At 39.2% G+C, this 25,539-nt stretch overlaps 1 protein-coding gene across 1 annotated transcript; it reads right to left on the bottom strand.

The window, feature by feature from the left end:
- Positions 1-963: 963 nt before the first annotated feature.
- On the bottom strand, positions 964-25,539 carry Myh4 (myosin, heavy chain 4, skeletal muscle). Its single transcript, XM_005399365.2, has 40 exons — positions 25,500-25,539; positions 25,251-25,299; positions 22,596-22,832; positions 22,359-22,502; positions 21,830-21,986; positions 21,156-21,183; positions 20,942-21,056; positions 20,452-20,544; positions 20,259-20,322; positions 20,006-20,104; positions 19,787-19,890; positions 17,906-18,044; positions 17,030-17,148; positions 16,774-16,923; positions 16,105-16,275; positions 14,300-14,606; positions 13,449-13,516; positions 12,668-12,755; positions 12,470-12,587; positions 12,235-12,358; positions 12,008-12,144; positions 11,625-11,880; positions 10,697-10,939; positions 10,206-10,382; positions 9,848-9,993; positions 9,483-9,573; positions 9,008-9,397; positions 8,418-8,544; positions 7,514-7,632; positions 7,191-7,387; positions 5,831-6,014; positions 5,592-5,757; positions 5,365-5,489; positions 4,799-5,107; positions 4,019-4,222; positions 2,606-2,731; positions 2,348-2,518; positions 2,157-2,261; positions 1,964-2,059; positions 964-1,225 (listed from the first exon to the last, which is right to left on the bottom strand). Exons 3-40 carry the CDS (start codon positions 22,797-22,799, stop codon positions 1,073-1,075), a joined length of 5,814 nt encoding a protein of 1,937 aa, XP_005399422.1. The 5' UTR covers positions 22,800-22,832; positions 25,251-25,299; positions 25,500-25,539; the 3' UTR covers positions 964-1,072.

Genomic DNA, 25,539 nt, shown 5'->3' with positions numbered 1-25,539 from the left:
ATAGTGAGAAAAGTCAAGTTCCTTAGTAGCAGAGCGGGGAAAAAAGTTTAGAGGAAAATATTTTTTCCCAAAAGGAAGTGAAATCTGTGACCACAAAGTAAAGCGGATACTTTGAATGCAGTGAAACTGTTTAACCTCTTCAGTGCTTTCCAAGCACTTTCTCTACCCTGGTAGGAGAACCCTTTTTCATCCTGCATTTCTGTTCATTTTCTTCTTGGATCACGCCTGTCTCTTGGGCCATGCCTTCCAGACTATCCTCTCAGCCTCTGTTCTTCCCTGGCCTACTCCGTGCTTCCTCTATACCGCTCTGAGTGCTGTGTCAGTTCTCCTCATGACATTTGACCAGGTTGTTGTTAAGTCCTAAATACTTCAGCACTGCTTTGGAGACCACACCTTTCCTCCACAGGACGGCCTTGGCTTCCATACGCACCTTCATTTTCTGTCTTTGTTTCTGAGGTCCTGTGCTTGCGTGCTCTCCTTAGAATGACCATCTCCTTTTCTGTATCCCATGATCGCTGTCTACTCATCTCTGATCAGCTAGCTCAGTTCCTGTTCAGAAGTCTATCTGGATCTCCCAGATTAGCCGAACACTTTATGTGACTGTCACATTTTGCTTGTATACTTTGGTCAGAGTATATATACTGTACAGTGACTGTTTGAATTGCTGTCTCTCTTACTGGGTTAAACTGCTCAAAGACAGGGAAGACTCTCGTTTCTTTGGTACCTATTTCTATACCAGACACATACTTGGTATTCAATAAAATTGGCTGAATGCAGTTAAGGATGCATTTATCACTGATCCATCCCCTCTGAGCACTTTCTATCACTGGCCTTCTATTAAACTTGGTTTATTACCCTCATTCATTCTCATCATCATCCGGGCACAGTAGGAGTCCAATAAATGTTGAATGAATTAATGACTTCTAATAGCACGACAGAGCTTATAATTAATAGACAAATACATTTTAGATTGCAAAATTCTCTGCAGATTTTATTTCCTCAATATACAGGATAGTGACAAAGAACATCACATTCTGTGCATTTCTTGGTCACCTTGCAGCAGCAGAATGAATTACTCTTCGCTTATGACTTTCGTGTGAACCTCCCGGCTCTTCACACGCAGTTTGTTGACCTGGGACTCAGCAATGTCAGCCCGTTCCTCGGCTTCCTCCAGCTCGTGCTGAATCTTGCGGAACTTGGCGAGGTTGACATTGGATTGTTCCTCCTGAGGACAGAAGTGCATTTGTGCATTTGAGAGAGTGAGAAATTCTGACATTTTCTGATTGTCTTTGCCTTGTTATGAAAGGCTGCTATAGGGTTTGCTTCAAACTCCAATACAAAATGTTTTTTTACGCGGTGCCATACTTTCAGGGCAGAGCTCGCCTATATAAGTATGTGTGTTCACAACCCCCTCAGTCTTTTCCACTTGACTCTTTTTCTTGGCAAAATGAAGATGCTATGGTATCAACAGAGATCAAAGGAACAAGGACCAGATGTGACAAATTTTTAAAAAATAGAAGCAGTGGTAATATTGGGTGCAGAGAACCTTAAAGAAGATTTCAGATTTTACAGTATGAGATAGATAATTGAAAAGAACAAAAAGTCCAGAGGTGGATTCATCATGAAGGTTAAATAAGGTTTAGAATTTATACCCTCATTTCCATAGGCCCCTATGACTGTTAGAGTTTAGAGCGTTCTAGAGAGGGAAATGTGTTGTAGTCAAGAAGCATTTATATGGTGAAATGCTTGGAAAACTGTGTGAAGGGATCTCAGAAGAAATGAACCACAACCTCTAAAGCTCCAGTCATTTGTGGCAATTTTTCTCATTCCAAATGAATATTTCATTTGCTACCTAATTTTGTGTTCACTCTTAAAGAGAGATCCTTATATTCTAGGAAACTCAGGGCTCCACAAAACCTAGATATGCTCCTAAGCTTTTCTTTTTCACTGGAGAGATACTCACAGCTTCTTCAGCTTGTCTCTTGTAAGCTTTCACTTTACTTTGTAGTTTGTCCACCAAGTCTTGCAGCCTGAGAACATTCTTGCGGTCCTCCTCGGTCTGAAAGAGGCAGTAAACAGTGCCATTATTGGAAATGTCTTATTAGTTGCATTTTCTTGACAATCGAAAGCCTGGAAAATATGAAAAGGCCAATCACCTGGTAAGTGAGTTCCTTCACTCTTCTCTCATGTTTACGGAGACCTTTGACAGCCTCAACATTGCGCTTCTGCTCATTTTCAACTTCGTTTTCAAGTTCCCTCACCTGGGAAAAAACAAAAGTGTTGAACAGTTTGGCTTTAAATGGCCACATGAACAGGTTGCAAATGCAGTGAAAGCATGGGTACCCACCCTGGCCTCCAGCTTCTGGATCTGCTTCTTGCCGCCCTTCAGTGCCAGCTGCTCGGCCTCATCCAGACGGTGCTGCAGGTCCTTCACCGTCTGCTCCAGGTTCTTCTTCATCCGCTCCAGGTGGGCGCTGGTGTCCTGCTCCTTCTTCAGCTCCTCGGCCATCATGGCGGCCTGGTTAGCAGAAAACACAGTCAGGTAGGAGCCGTGAGAGCACATCAGGGCTCAGGTTTGCCTACCGCTGCATTCCTGTCTGCTTACATCAGTGATGGCTTTCTTGGCCTTCTCTTCTGCATTGCGGGCTTCCTGGACGATGTCCTCCATCTCTCCCTGGATCTGGGTAATGTCTGTCTCCAGCTTCTTCTTGGTGTTGATTAGGCTGGTGTTCTGTTTCAAATTAACAAAACAGGAAAATCACATTTAATTATAACCACTCACATTGTTATGTGAACTAGCATAACAGACATTAAATTGCTGATTGCAAGAGACTTTTAGGATAAATACAAATCAGAAGTTAATTTTACATTTATGTGTTTTCTCCTTTTTATCCACATACCTGTTTGTAAAACTTCTCATAGATTATTGCAGATAAAATTTAATTTCTAATTCCAAATATACTCAACCACTATCTGTGGCTATTTGTCAACATACAGCAAGACCACTCAAATTTAAAGACATATACTATGTAGTACTGCAAAGTAGATGGAAAAATGGATTAAGTTTTAGCTTTTTTTCATATTGGTTAACTCCATAAGTGCATAAGTAATATCATTATTGGTACAAAAATGAACCGACAATCCTCTTTGTTTTTGCTAAGTGGACAGTATTTGAAATAGTCAATCCTGTCTACTCAAATGAGTAAGAATGATATATATGAATTTAATTTTAAAGTTATTTGTAGTATATCATTTAACATTTCCATCACAGTTTCTTCTACATATCACAACAATAACATATGTTAATTGTAAAAAAAATGCAAATTAGCAAAAAAGAAATGAAAATAATTCATTCTCACTAACCAGAGATAACTATGCAGAACACTCTTAATCATTCTTATGAATAATTCCTATACATTTCTAATAAGACAACGCATCCTATATTATTTTAAAGTCGTTTCTTGACTTATACATTGTGAACATTTTTTTTCATGACAATAAATGTATGCCACAGTTCTGCACATTAGCCACTGGAAGATATGCCACCACTTAGTTAACAGATCCACTCAAAACAATGATTGTGAACTAGCAGTAATGATAGCCTCCGTGCATTTGACCCCAAGAGCTTCCTTTTTATATTCTACATGATTAGCTTTGCGTGGCTCTGTGATACATGAACATTACCTGGTGGCTTCTTGTAATTCTCTCCTTTATTTCCTTGTTTACAGCTTAGTGCTTCAAAAGACAAGATGGCTACCAATGTTGTATATATGGTTATTCATAGGTGGTTCTGTGCTTCATTATATATGTTTAAAATTCCAGATTATTTCAAATAAAAATGAGTATGCCAGCCTATAAATACACTGGTAAACCAGCTATATGTTAGGGCATACTTACATTACTCTGCATTTCCCAGAACTCCAGGAAGTGCCAAGATCACTCCCTATTTTATAAACATGCTTATCCTTTCTCCTTGTCCTCAGCCTCAAGGAGTGCAAGCGTTAAACCTAAACCTCACCTGAGTATGCAGGAGCTGCACACGCTCACTGGCATCCAGAAGCTCCTGCTCTGCCACTCTCCTGCTTCTTTCAGTCTGTTCCAGCGATGACCTGAGCTCTTCAATCTCAGCCTGCATCAGGTTAGCTCTGCGTTCAACCATTGCCAGTTGCTCTTTAAGGTCATCTTGGCCTCGGATGGCATCATCCAAATGTAGCTGAGTGTCCTACACAGGAAGAGAAGAGGATTCTTACTCACGTCCCAGTTAAAGTGGACACAAGTTTAGGGTCATGTACACATTTTGATCTTAATAACTTGTAGCCTGGTTAGATAGGAACAATTTACAAATACCTTTAATCACAAAGTTTTGGAAACTTAGGGTAGCACTTCTACTCAAAAGAACACAACGTTTTATTATTTTAGATCTTGCATCATAAAAAATATTATGACTAAATCTACAAATTTAGACCAGGAATGTATTCTTGGAGATCAGCTGGCCCAGTAGTGTTATTTTACATGTTAAGTGAAGTTCAGATAAATGCAGTGCAGTGCAGCTAAACTCTCTTATCGCTCCCTCTGTCTCCCCACCTGTCATTACTTTGCAGTCTCTCGAGATAACAAAGGAAGTTCTGTTCTGGGTCTTCTAGACAGAAATATGCTCATTTTCAGCAGTGTACATAAAATTTGTAACTGATTGTTATATTAGATAATTTATGAGGTATAATCCTCACAAAGTATTAAAATTTGAGTTATACAATGGCATTTAGACTGACACCATGAATGTTTACCCATCCCCGTGTACCTTGAGTATTCCTTGTGTGTTTCTGAAATTCTTTATTGCCTCAGCAGCCTGACGGTTGGCATGGTTCAGCTGGATTTCCATTTCATTGAGGTCTCCCTCCATCTTCTTCTTGATCCTCAGGGCATCATTTCTGCTCCGGATCTCGGCATCCAGTGTGCTCTGCATCGACTCCACAACTCTGAGGTGATTTCTCTTTAGCTGATCAATTTCTTCATCTTTTTCAGCAATTTTTCGGTCAATCTCAGATTTCACTTGATTTAACTCAAGTTGGATGCGAAGGATTTTCCCTTCTTCATGCTCAAGAGATGCCTTAATAAAAGGAGCACGTAGGTTACCTAAAGAACCTTTTCTCTCCCATGTTGTAATGCTTTCTCAAGGATGCATTTTAAAAACTCACAAAATTTTATAATCTTAATTTAGGGTATTAGTTTTGGATTCCCAAAGTATAACTGAACATTATTCATAGAATTTTATCAATTACCCAAAGCTTGCAGCATGGTAGACCTCAGGTGCTATGATTTCTTCAATTTGTTTGTAATGTATAGGTGAACAAACAAAATGTGTACCTCGGCTTCCTCTAGGGCAGCCTGCAGTTCACTCTTTTCTTGATCAATTTGTTTCTTGATTTTCTCCAGCTCATGGATATGCTTTCCACCTTCTGCAATTTGCTCAGTCAGGTCAGAAATCTCCTCTGTAATTTAACAATAAAATAGCTAAGTTCAATTGAGAAGAATGAAAAATTGAAAAGATCTTTCCCTACAATTTTTGAAATAGAATGATTCCAATGACTCACGCTGTAAGTTCTTATTTTCTCTCTTGAGTGTTTCAAGTTGATCCAGGGACTCCTCATAGGCGTTCTTCACCTTGAACAGCTCAGTACTGAGAGAGCGGGACTCCTTCTGGGAGGCCTCCAGTTCAGCCTGAGTTTCCTCATATTTCTGCTTCCACTCTGCCAGAACCTGGAAGCACATCAATAGTTAGCCACTGAAAATGAGAATGATGCTGCTTTCCCCCTAGGTCATTGTGAGTCACCTTGTCAAAGTTCCTTTGCTTCTTATCCAGAGCTGCACAGGCAGCATTAGATCTCTCCACGTCAATCATGAGGTCCTCCACTTCATTCTGGAGCCTCTGCTTCGTCTTTTCAAGAGAAGCACACTTGGCATTCACAGCTTCTACGTGCTCCTCAGCATCCTGCAGACGCTGAGCCAGCTTCTTCCTGAAAAATTGGTCAGTGACCAATTGTTGAGTGACCAAGTATACCAGAATGAAGTTCAAAAATCAAAGTTACCAGAATGAAGTTCAAAAATCTGCTCACTAGGAAACCGTATTTTTCCCCAAAATTTTTACCCTTACAAGTTTTTCTAAAATAGCTTCTTACTAGTCACTTTATCTCTAGCAGGATTATGTTCTTCCTGGTGAGTTCTCATCTCTCTCAGGTATTGTTAAGCACACTTATAAAGGGGGCAGCCCAAGAGTAAGCATTTAAACTGAGGGAGAAAATTGAAAATGTGGTGGTGGGAAAACAGTGGGAACTATGAACAGGAAGCATTACATTAAAGAATAGGACTCTTAGACACTTTCCAGTGTGGCCCTCTTTGCTGTACCCAAAATGACATGGTCAACATTGTACAGCTACTGAGTCACTCTCTGGACTAGGTATCTCCCAGAAAATAAGTATTACTGCATTAACATATTTTCCAAATAGCCTCTGCAGTCTTACTTACTGTTTTCTTCACCAACCCACTCAACTGAGCACTCATTTTGAATGCTTCCTCTGCAAACCCCTTCCAGACCTTCCCACTTGGTATAATTCTAACTGAGATTCAGTGAAATTGGGGAAGGCTAAGAATTTGATTTTTTTTCCTTCTATGTGTAAATCCTATGAGCTTTATTCCACAAACTTTATGTGTAATTTGTGAATAAGTCTATTGATACTCATGTATGATAATCTTTTTTCCAAACATTCAATACTAGCTAAGAAAGAATTATTTTCATTACAGTATTAATAAATGTACCAAATAACTGAGTATCTCTATTTTTTCCTTCTGTTAAAAGGAATTGGTCCTACTTAATTTATAGACTAAATAACACATTTTCATGGAAAGAAATGCAGGGTGTTTCTGTATTAGAATGTGGAAAGGTCCTGTCTTGTCCAGTTCTCCAGTGGGCATACACTGAGCTATAAGGAGAATATGGTGGAGTTGGTGGAATTAGTGGAATATGGTGGAACATGGTGAAATATGGTGGAATTGGTGGAATATGGTGGAACCACCTACAATAAAACAGACTGAAATTCTTCATCTATCCCCATGCCTGGAATAATGTCCTTCTCTGCTTTTTCTTTACTGTTTTTACTTTCGTTTCTTTCTGCTTTATCATGAAAACCCCATACTTGGCCTCCTCCAGCTCCTCTGTGCGCTGGATGGCGTCCGTCTCATATTTGGTCCTCCATTGGGAAACCTCGCTATTGGCCTTGGACATGGCCCTTTGCAGCTCGGCCTTGGCTTCCTGCTCCTCCTCATACTGTTCCCTCAGCAGATCACAGTCATGGCGGGCTGACTGTAGGGCATGTGCCAGGGCATTCTTAGCCTAGACCAGCAAAAAATGTATAATGAAAGTTTATGTTCCAATCATCCATTTTCTCTATGTGAAGTTCAGTAGTATGCCATGTCACACACTTCAGGTGACTGAAAGTATCAACTGGAGGTGTCTCACCTTCGACTCCTCTTCTAGCTGCCTCTTTAATTCCTCAATCTGTTGTGTAAATGCTTGCTTGCCTCGGGTTAGCTGAGAAACCATAGCATCTTTTTCATCTAGCTGTCTTGAAAACTCACCTGTAGAACAAAAAACACAAGTGATTTAGTTCTGCTCTTTAGGTGAAGAAAAATTTGAAGGATAGAATGAGAACCCCCTTATCTGAGCAACTTTGTTGAAGATACCAATATGCAATATAACAACCACTATTAATCCCTATCATTTGGTTTGAAACCTTGTATCATTTTTAATGTCCTTGCTTTGTTTTGTTTGTATTTTGCTACTGTTCTTTTTGTGTTTTTACTACTCTCTTTAAAATAAAAAAAAAATTTAAAAAACAAAGGTCAAACAAAAAAAAAAGAATGAGAACCCCTTTATTTTATATGATGGAAGGAAGTTTCAGTGCTTTGAGAAGGTTATTCTTTTTCTAAACTGCATGAGTTTTCCTTCATATTTTAGTCTTTGTTTTGTTTTGTTTTGTTTTGTTTTTGAGACAAGGTCTTGCTATGTAGTTCAGGCTGGCCTAGAATCACTATGTTGAACTTGCAGCAATCCCCCTGCCTCGACCTCCCAATTACTGGGATTATAGGAGTGTGCCACCACATCCGGTGGCTTTGGTATTTTTTTTTTTTTTTTTTTTGAGTAATGCCAAGCCAAAAAAACCTCGTATTCAGAGAGCTTAATTTTTTCCTCCAGTTACAACTTATGATCATTGCTTCTTACCATTTCATAGTAAAAAGATGAAGGAGTAATCAAGAAACAATCAATGGGTGTCTACTGCCTGGAAAATGATCTGTGTTTTGTGGATGGAGGCTCGCCTTTCATTCCTCATCTCTCTGAAGGCTACAGACACTCAGTGACTGACCTGATTCTGTGTGTAAACGCGCCTTCTGGGCTGACAGCTCATTTATTAAGCGTTGATGTTCCTCTTCCTTGGTTTTCACTTCACTAAGCTGGTCCTCTAGGGTGCGGCACATTTTCTCCAGATTCCCCTGTAAGTAGGAAACGGGAAAAGATGATACATTTCTACTCAGAAGGCTGGGATTTGCAGGTCTGTAAGTACCTCTGGAAAGGAACTGAATTTTATTTACTTTTTTATCAAAGCCTTGCATGGAGCCTAGAAATAGTTTGAGACCTAATTTTGACTAAATTAATGAGATCAAAATTAGATTATTTTTCTTTGGAAAACATGAACATCATTTATATCCTTCCTCGTATACGGTATGGCTTTTAGATTAAGTTTTGTAATTGCATTCTTTCATGGAAATGGGAACATCATTTAAAGTGATTTCTATAAATAACATACACAATTTAAGTGATTCAGTTCAATACAGTGCTATCAGGAAAAATGTAATCTTCAGATAACATCTAATTTGGCTATGATTTTTATAATCATATAAAATTTATTTTGAATTATTGCAAATAAAGACAAAAAAGGAGACAATTAAGATGGACCTTGGCTTTGGAGACAGTCTCCATGTTACTAGCAAGGTCATCGATCTCCATCTTCAGCTCGCTCTTCTCCTTCTCCAGCTTCTGCTTGACCCGCTGCAGGTTGTCAATCTGCTCCCCGAGCTCGGCCACACTGTCCGCGTGCTTCTTCCGAAGAGCAGCAGCTGTGGCCTCATGCTGCAGGGTAGACTCCTCCAGGTCCCTGCGCATTTTCTGGAACTCCGCCTCCCGCTTCTTGTTCATCTCAATCTGGGCGGAAGTGGCCCCGCCAGCTTCTTCCAGGCGCTCACTGATCTCCTCCAGTTCTCGCGAGAGATCAGAGCGCTGCTTCTCTGCTTTGGCCCGGGAGGCTCGCTCTGCCTCGATTTCCTCTTCCAGCTCTTCGATGCGGGCCTGGTAGTAAGATGTCAACATTAATGTGAATTCATGGCAGTTTCACTCCCTATAGTGCCCAGAAAAAGTGGAGGTTATGATTTACCTGTAACTCCTTAATCTTCTTTTGTAGCTGCATTCCAAGGGCCTGTTCATCTTCAATCTTGCTTTGCAGATTGCTCATTTCAAACTCTTTCCTAGTAGAGAGCAACATGTTAGCTCATACTCAGTTCTCTTACCAATCTTCCTTACTGTGCGTAACTGAACTTTGTTATAATTTTGGTGTTGAGGAAATGAGTGGTACATGTTTCACAAGTTGATAATGTGCCCTTTTCATTAAATGAAAAAGTCAAAGATACCATTATCATTTTCCCCACATGCCATGAAGTAATATTTCAGAGACACTAAATACACATTCCACCTGCACTGACATACAACAAACAGGTTAGAGCTGAATTATGCCAGACTTACTTTTTGAGTTTCTCATCAAGTTGCTGTTTGTCGTTTTCTATATCCATCGTGGATTCTTGGGCCAGTTTGAGGTCACCTTCCAGTTTCCTCTTGGCTCTTTCTAAGTCCATGCGCAATTTCTTTTCTTGCTCCAGAGACCCTTCGAGCTAAATTTATAATGGATTTTATTTAACTTCTTAAGTACTGAACCTTTGGCCATTAGCCAGATGCTCAGGAAAAATTTAGAAGATAGAACCTTAGAAACTTAGAGCTTTATTATTTACAAAGTCTTATGGACATCACTGAGAGTTTTATGTCGCAATTGTTTATTTCATCCATCCTGGGGGGAGGGGAGGAACATTTAGTTTTTCACACTTACATCATCCACTTGCTGTTCAAGCTTGGTTTTTGCTTTGGTGAGGGTGTTAACTTTGTCCTCCTCTGCCTGCAGGTCATCCAGGGTCTGCTGGTGGGCCTCTTGGAGGGCCTTCTTCTCCTTGGTCAGCTTGGCGATGTTTTCGTCCAGGCCTGCCATCTCCTCTGTGAGGTTTTTCACCTTTGATTTGAATAGATAATAGGCATGCGAATGTTAATGATAACATGTTGTCTTAATGAAAAACACAGTACTATCTTGGACTTTGTCAGCCTGAGATGGAAAATCTAAGCCAGAAGCCAACTTAGGCCTGCATGGCTGAATGAATAAGAGATAAAGGTAAGGAAAAGTAGGTGGAGGTGAAGGCCACAGACATGATATAATTATGACAGTGTTTTCCTTTCATACTCAGTAATTTTAAGATGAAGCTTTGCATTTAAATGCTTCAGTAACACATTAATACTTCTAAATACTCCAAAATTGATCATAATTTGCACCTTATTCTCCGTAGCATGCTTCTCCTTCTCAACCTTGGCCAGTGTCAGCTCAAGGTCATCTATGTCTTTCTTCAGTTCTGAGCACTCATCCTCCAGTTTCCTCTTCTTGGCTGTCAGCTCAGCATTGATCTCTTCCTCATCCTCAGCTCTCTCAGTCACCTCCTTGATTTTGGCTTCAAGTTGGATTTTAGTTTTAATCAGCTGGTCACATCTTTCCTCTGCGTCAGCCAAGCCATCTGCTTCCTATGGCAAAAATTAAACATTTTAATTTGTCTAAACTATATCTGCATACAATAATTTATTAAATGGTGAAAACTTAAATGACAACCGGATTTGTCAACAGATATACCAAATAAATTGCCAACTTTTAAAAAGTGAAGTAGACAAAATGTTAATTATTTTCGAGTAGTGATTAACTATGGTAACATATTTTCTCCAGATAGCCATGGTTGGAAAATCAATCAAAAAAATTAGCCTTTTGGCAAAAATCTACAATTTTGTAGCCTCTGATACTTTTGGAAAAGTCACTTTCTCATTCTAGGACTGTTTTCTCACACTCCAGAGTAAATTAACTTAACCTTTTCTCTGCCCTGGTAAAAAATAATGTAACTTCTATTTCACACACAAAACTATTTACTAAAGAGAGGACAATTTAAGAGAATGTACCATCAAGAAAGGAAAATGTTAAAGGCTATTTTATGACTTCGCATCCTTGTGGCCAAAACAATGTGTGTGTGTGCACAGTGAATCTTAGCATTTTTGAAGGGCAAGCAATCACAAAAAGTGTTTCTCTAAGAAACCTTTTATTTTTTAACCTTACACTAAGAAGGCTTTATACTTAAACCTCAAATTAAGAGAAAATTCCTATATTCAGTCAGAGTGATTAGGGAGTAAACTATGACCGAATTGTGCAATGTGTAACACTCACAGCTTGAACTTGGAGTTGCAGGTCATTTTTCTCTTGCATCAGAGCTACCATCTTTTCCTCCAGTTCTTTCCTTTTTGCCTCTGACTTAGCCAGCTCTTCCTTGGTCTTCTCAAAATCTTCCTTCATGTTGGCCATCTCCTTCTCTGTCTCTGCACTCTTGAGGAGGGGCTTGATCTTGAAATATAGCTTCATCCATGGCCAGTGCTTCACGTTCATGAAAGCACGGACATTGTACTGGATGCAGAAGATGGACTCTCTGTAGGAAAAGGAAAACAGATGCAAATGGAGAAGAATGTGGAAAGTGACCGTCACAACAGAAGCAGTGAATGCACCGAGTTCACCCCTAAAGGAATGCGGAGGAAGACTTGAGCTTTGTTTCTTACCTCCTCTCCATCATCTTCCTGAACTCCACCCTCATCAGGTATCCTCTGCATATGGCTTGAGTGCGTGTGATGAGTTGAGCCAGCTTCTCATCTCGCATCTCCTCTAGAGTTCCCAAGAGGCCAGCTTTGAAGAACACCTTGGCAAAGAACAAGTTAAATGTGTTATTTCCACTCGTGAGAAAGTCCAAAAGTGACAAAGTTATGACAGAAATTTGGGCTACTGGTACCTTAGTGTGACCAAATTTGTACTGGGTATGGTCAATGTCAATAGACCCTAGCAGTTTCTCAGAAGCCTTCTTGCTGTCAATAAATTGACCCTCTGGAATAGCACTGGCATTTAGAACCTTGTATCTGTCAAATTAAAAAGAAAATTAAAGGATGGTCGATTAAATTTTAGAGAACAAGTGCCATTAAAATCAAACCCTGCTTGATGTAAAACATGGGAAGATATGAGACACAAACCTCTGTTTGAAGTCTGCATAAAGGATTCTGCTTGGGAACCCTTTCCTGCAGATGCGGATGCCTTCCAGCACACCGTTGCACCTCAGCTGGTGCAGGACCAGTTCGTGCTCCATGGCACCTGAAAGAATGGTATGCTTTCCATAGAACAGTCCAAAGGGAAATCGCACAAGTGTCATTTGCACAACAGAAGTGTCTTACCAGGAGTTTTAGTTTCATTGGGAATGATACAGCGTACAAAGTGGGGGTGAGTGCTCCTCAGGTTGGTCATCAACTTATTTAAATTCTCCTATAAAACCATATAAGATGTTTTAAAATCACCTGTAGTTACATCTATGTGAGAGTTCCTGTCAATTACCTATAGTTAATTTTGCCCAATTTCATGTTCTAATGAGGTGTCTCTACCAAATCATGATGGCCAAGAGGAATCATACATACAGAGTGCAGATAGGAAATTATCAGTTACACAAAATTGGTTAGCTTTGGCTTATTGTTTTCAAGAACTTCCAGTCAGAGAAAGTTTATTTTGAGACTTTGAGCATATGCAGTTGATGTAATTAAATACAATGAGTTCTTTAATTTTAAAATTTTTTAATTTTTGATTTTTATTCATACACATTTGCAGCATATTATTACTGCACTCTTTGTGGGGAATTGGGACACATATATAACACCTCTCAGGTTTTTTTTTTCCTTTCCCTCCACCTACAGATTTGTTAAAAGAAGGTTTGATTGTTTTGTGAAATTTAATATTAGATTTGTTAGATTTGGGTGGGGCTCAGGGGAAATGCCCCCTTTATTGTAATGCTTGATGTGAAGAGACACACTGTCTTCTTTTTGGTAAATTTTTACCCAAATACTTTTCAGATTTTTTTCAGTTTCCTAGTTTTTTCACTTTTACCTTAAGTGCCTTTAAAAACTTTGAATAATTTTACTTTTATAAAATACAAGTACACCTCTGCAATTCAAGATTATACTGTACCCTGAAGAGAGCAGACACGGTCTGGAAAGAAGAACCCTTCTTCTTGCCACCTTTCTTCCCACCGCCCTCTGAAAAGAAAAAGTTAAAATTATTTTCAGTAGCCTTTGAGATACCATCTGTAGATATCAAGATTTCCACAAGTTCTTTTGGAATTTAAATTTGCACTCATTCCTAGTCTTTCCATGTCTTTCTTCCCTCAGTTGTAGATTAAGGAAATGCAAGCCTTGGCTCACATAACAACAAACTGTGAGCGAAAGGGTAAATGTAGGAAGGACACAAGACTCTCTGACTCCAGATCGGCAATGTCTGTTTCCTGGAGGATGTGCCCAAGAGACAGAGGAATAATGCTGTATCAGCGCACACCTTCACCAGAACAGGCAGAGTTGCACGCTTGGTCCCAGGTAGGCGAGGCTCTGCTCACCTTCAGGGAGAGCCTACTTTGTATTTGCCAGTGCCTTCATCCTCTCTTAGCACCGTGAAGAAAATAAAACCTCAGTTCCCCATGTACATGGACCCTGAGGAGGGATTTTCTCATCTCCAACTGAGCTGTATCTTTGCAGGAAGCAGTATTATTAAGGTGGCAAGAATGAGTTATGTGATCCTGAACAAATCACTTCCTCTCTGTTTTCTCACGGATAAAATGAGACCATGGACTGAATGATCCATACTGCTAACTTCAACTCTGAAAGTCCTAAGACAGTGTAGCATCGTTATTAGAACTACTTCCTTTCATTAGACTTATACTTGTCAGTATTTCCAGGTTAAGTTTTGCTATGGCTGTATTTGTGTCCAATAAACAGTATATTTCTGTTCTGTCTTTATTAGAACATATTGCTGCTATTAAAATTTACCTGCTTCAGCTTGTCCCCCAGCAAAGAGAAAAGCGAGAGTCTTCAGCCCAGACTTCTGGTACAGCCCAACCACTGTCTCATTCAGGGGGTCCTTGTTCTTATCGAGCCAGCCAATTATGTTGTAGTCCACGGTGCCGGCGTAGTGCACCAGCGAGAAGTGGGCCTCGGCCTTGCCTTTGGCGGGCTTGGGCTTCTGGAAGTTGTTGGACTTTCCAAGATGTTGCTCATAAAGCTTGTTCTTGAAGGAGGTGTCTGTTGCCTTGGGGAACATGCACTCCTCTTCCAGGATGGAGAAGATGCCCATTGGCTAAGAACAGGAAGAAGGAATGATAATGATGGGTCACTCAGGCAATTGTGCTACAGTAGTTTATGTAGTTGGTGCAAACCTGAACATGCCACATTTCTGTAGAAGAATTGGAATAGTATATTAAAGGAGCTTGATCCTGCTTTGGTGCTTGTTCTCTGCTATAGCACTAGAATGTGAAAGAATCATGTATCAAGGATTTATGTGATATGTTTGCTAGAAAGATTCAGTTTAAAAAGTCTGTCCATGCCATTTGGCAAACCTTAAGGTTCAGTCCATAAAATTAAATCCTAAAAGTACCATTCCAAAACTAAATTCTTATTACACACACACACACACACACACACACACACACACACACACACATATGAATACTTTCTTATCTGCTGATAGTGTAACTTCGTCCACCTCAAATCTAAACATGACAAAAGTATCAGCAGGAAAGATTATGTCTGGTGACTAAAAATGAACAAACGCCAAGAGAAAAATGTATCTCACGCTGTATCATTAAGCCTCTCTGTACTTTAAGCTGCATTCTCCACCACTATGGAGTTAGTTAAATAATGGTAATTAGGTTTTACTTCCTAAGCAGATTGACTTCTTTCAGTAGCAAATTTGATATAACTGTGCAAATTTCATAAATTCACAAATTATCTCCCAGAAACCATTTTGATGAGCCAGAAACTGAAATAGTAGAGAAGAAAATTAGTACCTTTCTTGGGGCTCTACAATTTTCATGTAGAGATATTATATTTATATAGTATTTTAAAATGTGTCAATTTTCCCAAATTGTACACACCTTGTTTGCTTTTATGTTCTTTCATAGTTTTGTGAATTTTGATTTAATTTTTTGTAGTTTTGTTAAATGGCAATGGCATTTATTTCTTCATTCCCACTACTTAGGGTAGAGTTACACACATACTTTACTGATATCAATAGGTACCCAATAAGCTGTAGTAATTTTGAGAGTGCTCAGTGATTGCTGAAGGGCTATTTTCCAACCTTTAAGACATCTTAATATATTTGCCTTGTTATGCATGAGGATGGTACCTGCTCAGTATACCATTAGGGTTACTGCTGTTAATTTTTATACTCAGAGAATTAGCTGTAATTTCATTCATTTCTCCCATACTTAAAAATCATGTAAGAATAAAAGTAAGTTAAAAATGTGAATCCATTTGTACATGCTATCATTTTCTACAAACTACTGTACTTTATTCTCTAATAACATCACTTAGACAGGCTGGGGATTTAGCTCAGTGGCACAGTGCCTGCCTAGCAAGCGCAAGGTCATGAGTTCTGTTCCTGGTACGGGAAAAAAACAAACAAACAAACAAACAAAAAAAAAACATCACTTAGACCATACTTCACAACTGATAAGAGAACACAAGTATGTCAAGAAACACCACTCCTTGTTTTTTGAGAACTGGGATTGTAACTTGACACAGGAAGGTGGGCAACTTTTCTTTCCTGTCTTGAAGGCTTAAAAAGTCATACAGACCTTCTCAATGAGCTCGATGCAGGCAGCCAGGTCCATCCCGAAGTCGATGAACTCCCACTCGATGCCTTCCTTCTTGTACTCCTCCTGCTCCAGCACGAACATGTGGTGGTTGAAAAACTGTTGCAGCTTCTCGTTGGTGAAGTTGATGCACAGCTGCTCCAGGGTGTTGAACTATAGCAATGAATAAATATGGAGAATAAGTCATAATTTTTAAGTATTTAGTGACTACATTGCAGGTACTAATATTCTGAATTTAAGGAATCTTGATTTATATTTTGATGCACATTTAGATTGTTTTCAAGTATAATTCTAAACAAATTATTGATTTCTCAAATTCTAAGTAATTTCATGAAATCATTTATTTTAGGAAAAATTTTGTTAAGTGAAAACTGTGAAATATTCCCATAAAGTACTTTAACAAAGTATTTCTATACTCATATGATTGGATCCAGGATAGCTTGTGAATATTTTAACATTTCCCGGACCATTGTTTGAGACTTCTAGACTTGAAACAATAGAATTCTCTTTTTATATTTGTATCTATTTATTCACATCTCTTCAAAGACCTGTTTCAAAAGGAATTATAGCTTGTATATTTTATAAAGATTAAATACTCTAAGAAGATTAATCAGATGACCAGTGATTTGTATTTGCTAATTTTCTACTCACATCAAAGATCTCAAAGCCAGCGATGTCCAAGACCCCGATGAAGTACTGCCTGGGCTGCTTGGTGTCCAGCTGCTGGTTGATGCGGGTGACCATCCACAGGAACATCTTCTCGTAGACAGCCTTGGCCAGAGCACCCACTGCATTGTACACCTTCAAGAAGAATAGTGGTTTAGGTTTTTTTTTTTAATTGGACACCATGATGAATTCTTGACTCTTCAATGGTTCAGGTGAATCAGGGAGTTTAAATGCTGTTTACCTGCTGCACAGTCTGGCCTTTGGTGACATACTCATTGCCAACCTTGACCCTGGGGTAGCAGAGGGCTTTGAGCAAGTCAGCAGAGTTCAGACTCTGGAGATAGGCTGCCTTGTCAGCAACTGCATGTGCAAAATGAGAAAGGTGAAACTTACTGTAGCTTACACAATTTAAGACGTTAGTGATGATGATGAAGAAAAGTTTTGCTCAAATAGTAATATGTACAAATATTGTGAAGCCCATTTATTTGCTCATATTGTTCAAAATCATTGCCATTGTTCACCCTCATTTTAATCTCATAAGATGAAAAATCTCATGATAAATTGGAGCTTGGAGAATCAATGCTGTGTTTTTTTTTTTTTTTTTTTTTTTTTTAGACAGGGTCTCGCTTTGTAGGTCAGGTTGGTCCTGAACTCACTATGTAACCCAGGCTGGCCTTAAACTTGTGGCAGACCCCCTGCCTCAGTCTCCCAAGTGCTGGGGATTCCAGGCTGTGTGTGATATTTAAAATATGGCAGAAGTAGACCAGAGATAAGAGTAATTATGGAAACCCTAACCTAGGAATGATAAGGAAATTTGATCTCTAGATTTTCCCCCCAGTGCATGTTAATACACAAGTTATTCACTAGACTAAAATATATTTTAATCAAGTAGTGAATATTGGCTTACAAAAGTTCATTGAATTGTGGAATGGACAGCCATCATAATTCTCCACAAATCTGCTCAATTATGCAAGGCACCTGACAGTGTGTCATTTTCTCTTTTTACTACTTTTGCCCTCCATGAGATAGATCAAAAGAAGTAAAATCATGATCCCTGCCTCTGAAAAGCGCATGGTGTTGGTTCTGTCAGATGAAAGATAACAGTAGAAAGCGATACCTTCAGTGCCATCTGGCTCAGCTTGCTCTTCCCTTTGCTTTTGCTTGAATTTCAGGTTCCCATAATGCATCACGGCCCCGGTGAGCTTGTAAATGGCCACCTTTTCATCAGCAGTGAAACCCAGGATGTCCACAGCACTCTGTCAGAAGAGAAACGTTTACTCACCTCCCAATTATCACCATGGCTGACTTGCTCAGGACATGGGGGACCTGCCTCCCCACTTTTCCCTGATTGTGCCTTGCCTTATATTTGACTAACACCTTGCCAGCTTTGGAAGGCACTCATTTTCTTCACCTCTGTGATCCATGTAGCAACACCAAGAGGCATGCGTTAGGCTTTCTAGTTGAGTCACAAGGGCAGTGAGCATTCCATGTGACTTGTCTGCACTTACTCAACCAAGACTCAGAGCAAGACCCTAAGACCAGGACTTTGCTCATCTCTGTTTCAACCTGCCTTTGCTCCTCAAGATGTGCCCCTTGTGGCCTCTTGTTTATCTTTGCTTCTTGTCTCCAGTGTCCCACATGTCCTCTTTGCTGCTTCTTCTCCTGCTTTCCTAATCTAAAACAACCATAGTCTATCTTCCCACACTCATGGGCATGAGTGATTCAGTCAGAAAGAGAATATAATAGCAGTGGTTCCGAGGGTTTTTTCATAGGTCTCTCTGTTATCAGCTCAGCTCAGCTGACTGGGATGCCTGGGAGTGAGCTGCATCCGGTCACTCAGTGCTCATACAGGGAAGAGACACTTGTGAAAACAACTTTCTTATTTCAGTGAAATACTTTTGTTTTCTGTCTTTATCAGATTTTTATTAACTTAGTTAACCATGCTAAGCTTTGAAAGGCTTATAAATAGGGCAGGCATCAGAGAAGATAGAGGATATGTGTATGTGCCACTCTTATCTCCTAGGACTTACTGCCTTCCCGTTCAAGCTCATTAGGACAACCACTTCACAGAACTTACAGGTTATTACGGAAACCCTGGAGGGAAGTTGATACCTTCTTGAACCCTCCCAGACTAGGGTGTATTTCTCATCTTCATATCATGTTGGACATATGGCTATATTAACAAGTTACAGTAAATAAAGGCACACAAATAGATTATAAACTTTTTGAAAGAAAAAGTAGTTTTGTGAGCAACTTTCCATCCTATTTTGGGGTATGGGGTATTAAAGTTAAAAATATTAAGAATAATAAACGATCATTCAGAAATTCTAAGTCAAATATGTAATACGTACCAAGCTTATGTAAAAGAAAACAAACCAAAAAGTAATTATCTTTTTAAAAAGGAAATAGACAAGGAAAGAATCTGTAGTTTCAAAAAAAAAAAAGATAAAAGCTCATGGAGTCCCCAAAAGAATTTTTTCAGGTAAGTAACCCAGTTTTTCTAATACTGCATAGGAAGGAGAGAGCTATATCATTAGCCCACATTTATTCGAAACAAAGATTGTGTTTACATCTGAGTATAAGGACCTGTGAGAATTTCATTTCCTGTTATTTAAGAAAGTAAAAATACTATGGCTGTTTCCTAGATTCTTAGATGTAGGATACGACCTAAAATAGAAAAAAAGGAGAAATACTGGTGTAGAAATATTGACCAAAAAAATGATCCATAAGATAAGAAAAAAAATAAAGAATGAATTAGGTAAGAATAAAAAGAACAATTAGGTAAGGAATGCCAAAGACATAAAATTTATTAAAAACCTTTAAAGCTTTTAATATATATGGAGAGAATGTTCAAATATTCTGTAATTGTTTTCCAGGGTTCAGAAAGCCTAAAAGATAGTATTGACTATTTATAGTCTTCCTGCAAATACCTTTCACTCCAATAGGGGCAAATGTGTACTGAAAATGCTTTGCTCTGTTCTGCTTTGTGCATACTTACATCTGTGGCCATCAGCTCTTCCTGGTCATCAATGCTGGGCACAGTAATTTCACCTTGACTGACATAGGCAAAGTCGTATGGGTTGGTGGTGATCAGAAGCATTTCTAAACACATGGAAAAGAACAGGGTACAGAGTTACTTCGGCCATCAAAGCATTTCAGAGGGGCCTCATGGGCTGATTTTCTCTTCTTGATAGAGATGAATCAAGAGGCTACTTACCAATAAGCTCTGGTTTTTTGTTGGACATGATTTGATAAAATATGTGATAACTTCTTTCAGCCTTTAGCTGGAAAGTGACCCGGGACTTCTCCAGCAGATCTGAAAAGCCAGATTAAGCACATTTAAATGAAAGAAAAGGCTACTACGAAAAGTGAAGCATTTGAAAATTTCATACTACATAGATGAAAACAAGAGTGTCCAGTATGTATCCCCAAAGAAAAAGATTCTGAATTACCACTATTTCCTAACTTACATGTTTCAATATCTGCAGAAGCCAGTTTGCCTGTGGTACCAAAATGGATCCTGATGAATTTACCCTTGGAAAGGCAAAGAGGGCTGATTAAAAGCCAGAAACTATTTCATTAGCTATGGGCCAAATACCTGGGAAAGAGATAGACACTGCGGGAACACTGATTCTCACATGAAAGGGAAGACCAAAGACTTACAAAGCGAGAGGAGTTGTCATTCCTCACTGTCTTGGCATTGCCGAAGGCCTCCAGTAGGGGGTTGGCGCTGATGATTTGATCTTCAAGGGTCCCCTTAAGGAAAATGATAAAATAGATAAAGAGATTTCAGAAAAATTGGACTAAATATATTAAAATAACTTTTCACTGACTTCTTTCCTTTTCACTTTATGTGTTGGTAGCATTCTGGAACTTTGGATGAGTCTTTATAAGATGAACTCACTCCCTAGGGAGTGAGATGCCACAGGGAGGTGGCCTTGATTTCCCTATATCTCAGGCCCCCTTTTTGCTTCTAATGAATGATTGTGGGAATTCTTGCCAGTTGAACTTCACCTCATTCTTACACACTTCTCCAGGATTTACTGTCCAAATTCTGCCATCATATGTAATTGGTTGCTATGGTTTTGGAGTACCGTGATCACATTGTTAAAAGCTATTACTCCTCCCTTCCTCACATGACTGTCATACCCACCTGCATTTTGCCAGTAGGTGCTTCTTCCTTCTTCTTCTCCCCAGTAATTGCAATTGTTGCAAAGTACTGGATGACACGCTTCGTGTTCACAGTCTTCCCGGCACCGGATTCTCCACTGCAAGACCAATCAGAATTTAAAAACCAGAACATAAGGCAGTATTAACCACTGCAACAATCAAAACTTAACAGGAAGAAAGTCATGAGATGTACATACGTAATCAGGATGGACTGGTTTTCACGATCTGTGAAAGAGAAAGCAAATATAATATAAAACAACATACCAAACACACTTAGCACATACATAAACTCAGTACATACAAACTTGAAATTATCTACTAAAGTTCCCCACTCACAGAAAATAAAAACAATATAAATTGTGGTTTGCTTTTTGTGAGAAACTTTTAAAAATTATCAGGAAAAAGTGTACTCATTGATCAGTGCATTACACTCCCAATACCACTCACATAATAGAATATGGAATGCATTGTTTCACCATTCTATCCATAAGAATAATCAACAAAACACAGATAAATAACAGTTTCATGCCCTATTCAGTCATTTGTTTCATAGTTTAAAATTTTGTCAGATTATTACTGTCCAGTTTGGTTTCCTGTAGTGCTTGTGATAACTCATCACTGTGAAATTTTAAATTTAAAAGTTAGAATTAATGCCTAACTTTTAGTACTTTTGAGTTGGAGTTAGCACAATTAATATGAATTTTGACATAGTCATTTAAGCAAAGTACCCTGTAGTTTTGCAGTGGAAGCATCTTGTTTTGTTTCTCTACTTTTATTATTACTGTTCTTATGTTTGTGCATAATACTTTATTCTCAAAGTACGCAAGTATTCTGCAGTGCTTGTAAAAATTCTAATTATGGATTCACTCACCAGTTAACATAAACTGATAGGCATTGTCGGAGATGGAGAAGATGTGGGGCGGGGCCTCCTGGCGCTTTTTGCCTCTGTAGGCAGCCACCACCTCGGGGTTGTACACCGGCAGCCACTTGTAGGGGTTGACGGTGACACAGAAGAGGCCTGAGTAGGTCTGCGGAATAGCACAAGGTTACTCAGTCTGAAATCACCTCATTATTCTACCTTGCCAATACTGTTCTAAGGGCAGGGTGAGAGGAACCTAAAAATTGTGTTAGTTTCCATGAAACTTAATGGTTTCATTCACTTGTTGTCTTCCTCTGTCATCTGGTACTACACAAAATGCTGCAGTTTCTCAACTATTTAGTTAAGTAGATAGCTTTTCACTTGTGCATTTTCCATTATATTGGCATTTACAGCACTAACCAAATAAATGTTTTTAACAGAAACTTGCAATAGCAAAATCTGAAAATGAAGGCCTTAATTTGTTTCAGCAAACAAGAAGTTCATGGAGTTGGTGAAACACAGTGCCACAGGGAAGACTCACGTAGATCATCCAGGCTGCGTAACGCTCTTTGAGGTTGTACAGCACCGCAGGCTCATGCAGGTGAGTCATCATGGCCATGTCCTCGATCTTGTCATACTTGGGAGGATTCATGGAAAAGACCTGGTCTTCCTTAACTGTGAGAGTCTGTTGAAAAGAAAAGGAAGGATCCAGTGGGTGCCAATTAAGTAGTAGAAAGGATCAATTATATGGCCCTCCCACCCCCTTTCTTTCACTTACAGCTCCACCTTCAGTCTTGACTGTCACCTTCCCCCCTTCCCTGCTCTGCACTGTTGATTTCACATAGGACTCTTTCGGCTCCACCACGAAGACAGATGTCTTGGCATCGAAAGGCTTGTTCTGAGCCTCAATGCGCTCCTTTTCAGACTTCCGGAGGTAAGGAGCAGCCTCCCCAAAAACGGCCATGTCAGCGTCAGAACTCATGGCTGCAGGTTATTGGTGGCAGTCTAGGCGCACCTAGGGGAAGAAGCAGAGCCAGACGACGGCTGAGGGGTGGGCGCAGAGTCGTCCTGTTGGCTCCATGAACCACGCTTGTTGGCTCCATGGATCACACCCGTGTGTTGTGTCAAGATGCGAAAGGACCCCAGGGACTTGAACGCCAGGTATTGGTAGCTTAGCTGTTGTGACATTTAAGCCTTCATTCTTTCCTCTCTGTGGCAGCGACATGGGAGGGGCTGATGAGGTTCACCCCGCAATGTTTGCTTTGCGCCGAGTGTGCTCAGAATCTGTGCTTCTCTCCTTTCTTTTTTCCATTAAATTTGGATGTGAAAAGATGCCTGGATGCTTTCAGGGCATAAGTTCATGCTGAGAACACCTAGCTAACTCAAATAAGTTCCTAGTTACTGATGTGTACCTGGTAAGTAACAGGTAAAGAAAGTACAATGAAAGCTGAGAATCCAAAAATGATTTTGTCCCAAGTCAAAATTTAGTTTTTTTTCATCATTTTTTACATTGTTGAAAGTCTGCAGTATTTTCTAAACAAAAAATAACTTGAAATTATTCTTGGAGGGAAACAGCATCTAAATTTTTAATAAAGCTTCACAATAATTTCAGATTTTCAGTGAATATTTATTTCTCTGAGTTTTGTTGGATTCTAGTGTACGACTGTTTAAAAAAATCTGATTCTTAATGTTTCTGGTTCATATAGCTGTATCTTTTCTGCTCCCTTTCTTTTCTAAAAATATCAATCTTTTAAATAGCTCTTGTGAAACTGATAGCCAGTATAAAGTTTCAAGCCAAAATGCAGTTAGTTTTTTCCCACTGACAAGTTAATTACAAGCAAATAGAAGAAGTCCTTCAGCTGTGATCAGAGTAAAAGAGGTTGACTTCTGTGGAGTGAAGGAGAAGGTTTGTAGAAAGCAGTGTCTTGAGGCAGTTGTGGTGTTGCATGCCTGTAATTCCTGCACTCTGGGAGATGGGAGCAGGAGGTCGAGACGGGACCCTCACCTGGGTTAACTTAGCAACATTCAAGAAATAAAAAGGGTTGGGGATATAGCTTAGCGTAAAGGCCCACGTTCAATCCCCATTACACAAGAGAAAAAAAACCCCAAGGTGTCTTGGTCATCAATAGCAATGACAATGACAATAATAGCCTCAACTTTTTGTAGACTTTGCAGAAAGGATCTTGGTTTTCCATCATATTAAACTTCCTCTCAACTTAAAATGCTGGATGTGGAATTTGCCATATACTGTAGCTCAAAATCAATTTTAAAAGTGTCTCTTGATGATACAGTGAAATTTAGATAAATTTTCAGGGGAGAGATAATAGAACATTAACATTAGAATGTTTTCTTCAAAAGAAAAATGCTATTGTATTACTTTTTTTTTTGGTACTGGGAATTGAACTCAGGACCTTGTGCTTGCCAGGCAGGCACTATGCCACTGAGCTACCTCCCCAGCTTTGTTTCTATATATATTTCTACCTGAAGCAGTGTTGAGTTAATAATGCACTACTAGACGTAATGCAGTACGTCTATGAAAACACGGAAAAGATGTCCCTCTAATGTCTTAGGTCAGTTGTTTCCCACTTTATGGGTCACAAACTTCCATAGAGCCTCAAATTTATTGGAGAGAGTCCGTGTCCACCCTCATAATTATTTCAAGTTTGAACAAGCAACATTTCCAAATAAATGTTTTTTTTTTCTAAATGAATCTAAGGACTGTATTGAATATAAACTTATTTAAAATAATCATAAATGCATAATGAGTCTCTCTCTCTCCTCCTCTCTGTTCTTGAGAGTGAGGTTTTAAGTGCTTTGATTCCATGGCCGGGTGTGGAAAACCAGGGACTTAGATTACAGACAGGAAAAACCGGAAGGACCTTATCAGTCATCTAGCATCTAGCCTCCTCATTTCACTGATGAAGACACAAAATCTCTGAAAGGTGAAGGGTCAGTCACTGTTGCAGAGGCGGTAAGAAGCAGTGATCAGACAAGAGCTCTGTTCTCCTAAATCCAGGGCCAGTGTTAATACTACTACTTTGTGTTTGAGACCCATACAAGCTAACTGTTTTGATTCAAACAAGCAGATTTAGGGAAAACTGGCACCTACAGTGGCACCTAGAAGTTTTCACTTCCAGATCAACACATTATTTTTACCACGTGGTCTTTTTTACTGGCTTAACTGGACTAGTAAGTCAGTTAACTGTGATGGTTATATTTTTTTGAAGTTGTCACAACGTGTGAAAGAAAAGTTTCATTAAATTTTTGTTTGGTTAAATGGCCTGAAAAGTCGAATCTTAAGTCCTTTTTAAAGAACAACTATTCTTTTTATCTTATTCTCAATGCTAGCCAGGAAATTAAATGGCAGCTCAGTATGATGTAGCAGTATAGAAATACCTTTGTTCTTTAGCGTGTAATAATAAAGTCCTCTTACCTCTTATGTTACCAGGTGAAGAAGGTGGCAGGCTCAAAGCAGACAACTACTGTTGGAAGAAAAAACAGAAAATGCAGGATTTTTTTTCCATTTACTCACAAAATATTAGTAATTATATGGTGTATAATGACATCCTTAGGAATGTTGGAAAGAAAATTAAAATTTGGGAACTAAGAATCATTGCCCATAAATGAGTAAGTGCTACATTGGGAATGCACAATTAGTCAAGTGTTCCTCCACTATACATACCTTTAGGGATTTTGAGGAAGGACAGGACAGAGGCATCTGG

The sequence above is a fragment of the Chinchilla lanigera genome, unplaced genomic scaffold (assembly GCF_000276665.1).
Source record: "Chinchilla lanigera isolate Chin_1 unplaced genomic scaffold, ChiLan1.0 scaffold00066, whole genome shotgun sequence".
Taxonomy (NCBI): domain Eukaryota; kingdom Metazoa; phylum Chordata; class Mammalia; order Rodentia; family Chinchillidae; genus Chinchilla; species Chinchilla lanigera.
The sequence above is the reverse complement of the archived record's forward strand: the minus strand, read 5'-3'. Positions and strand labels throughout refer to the sequence as shown.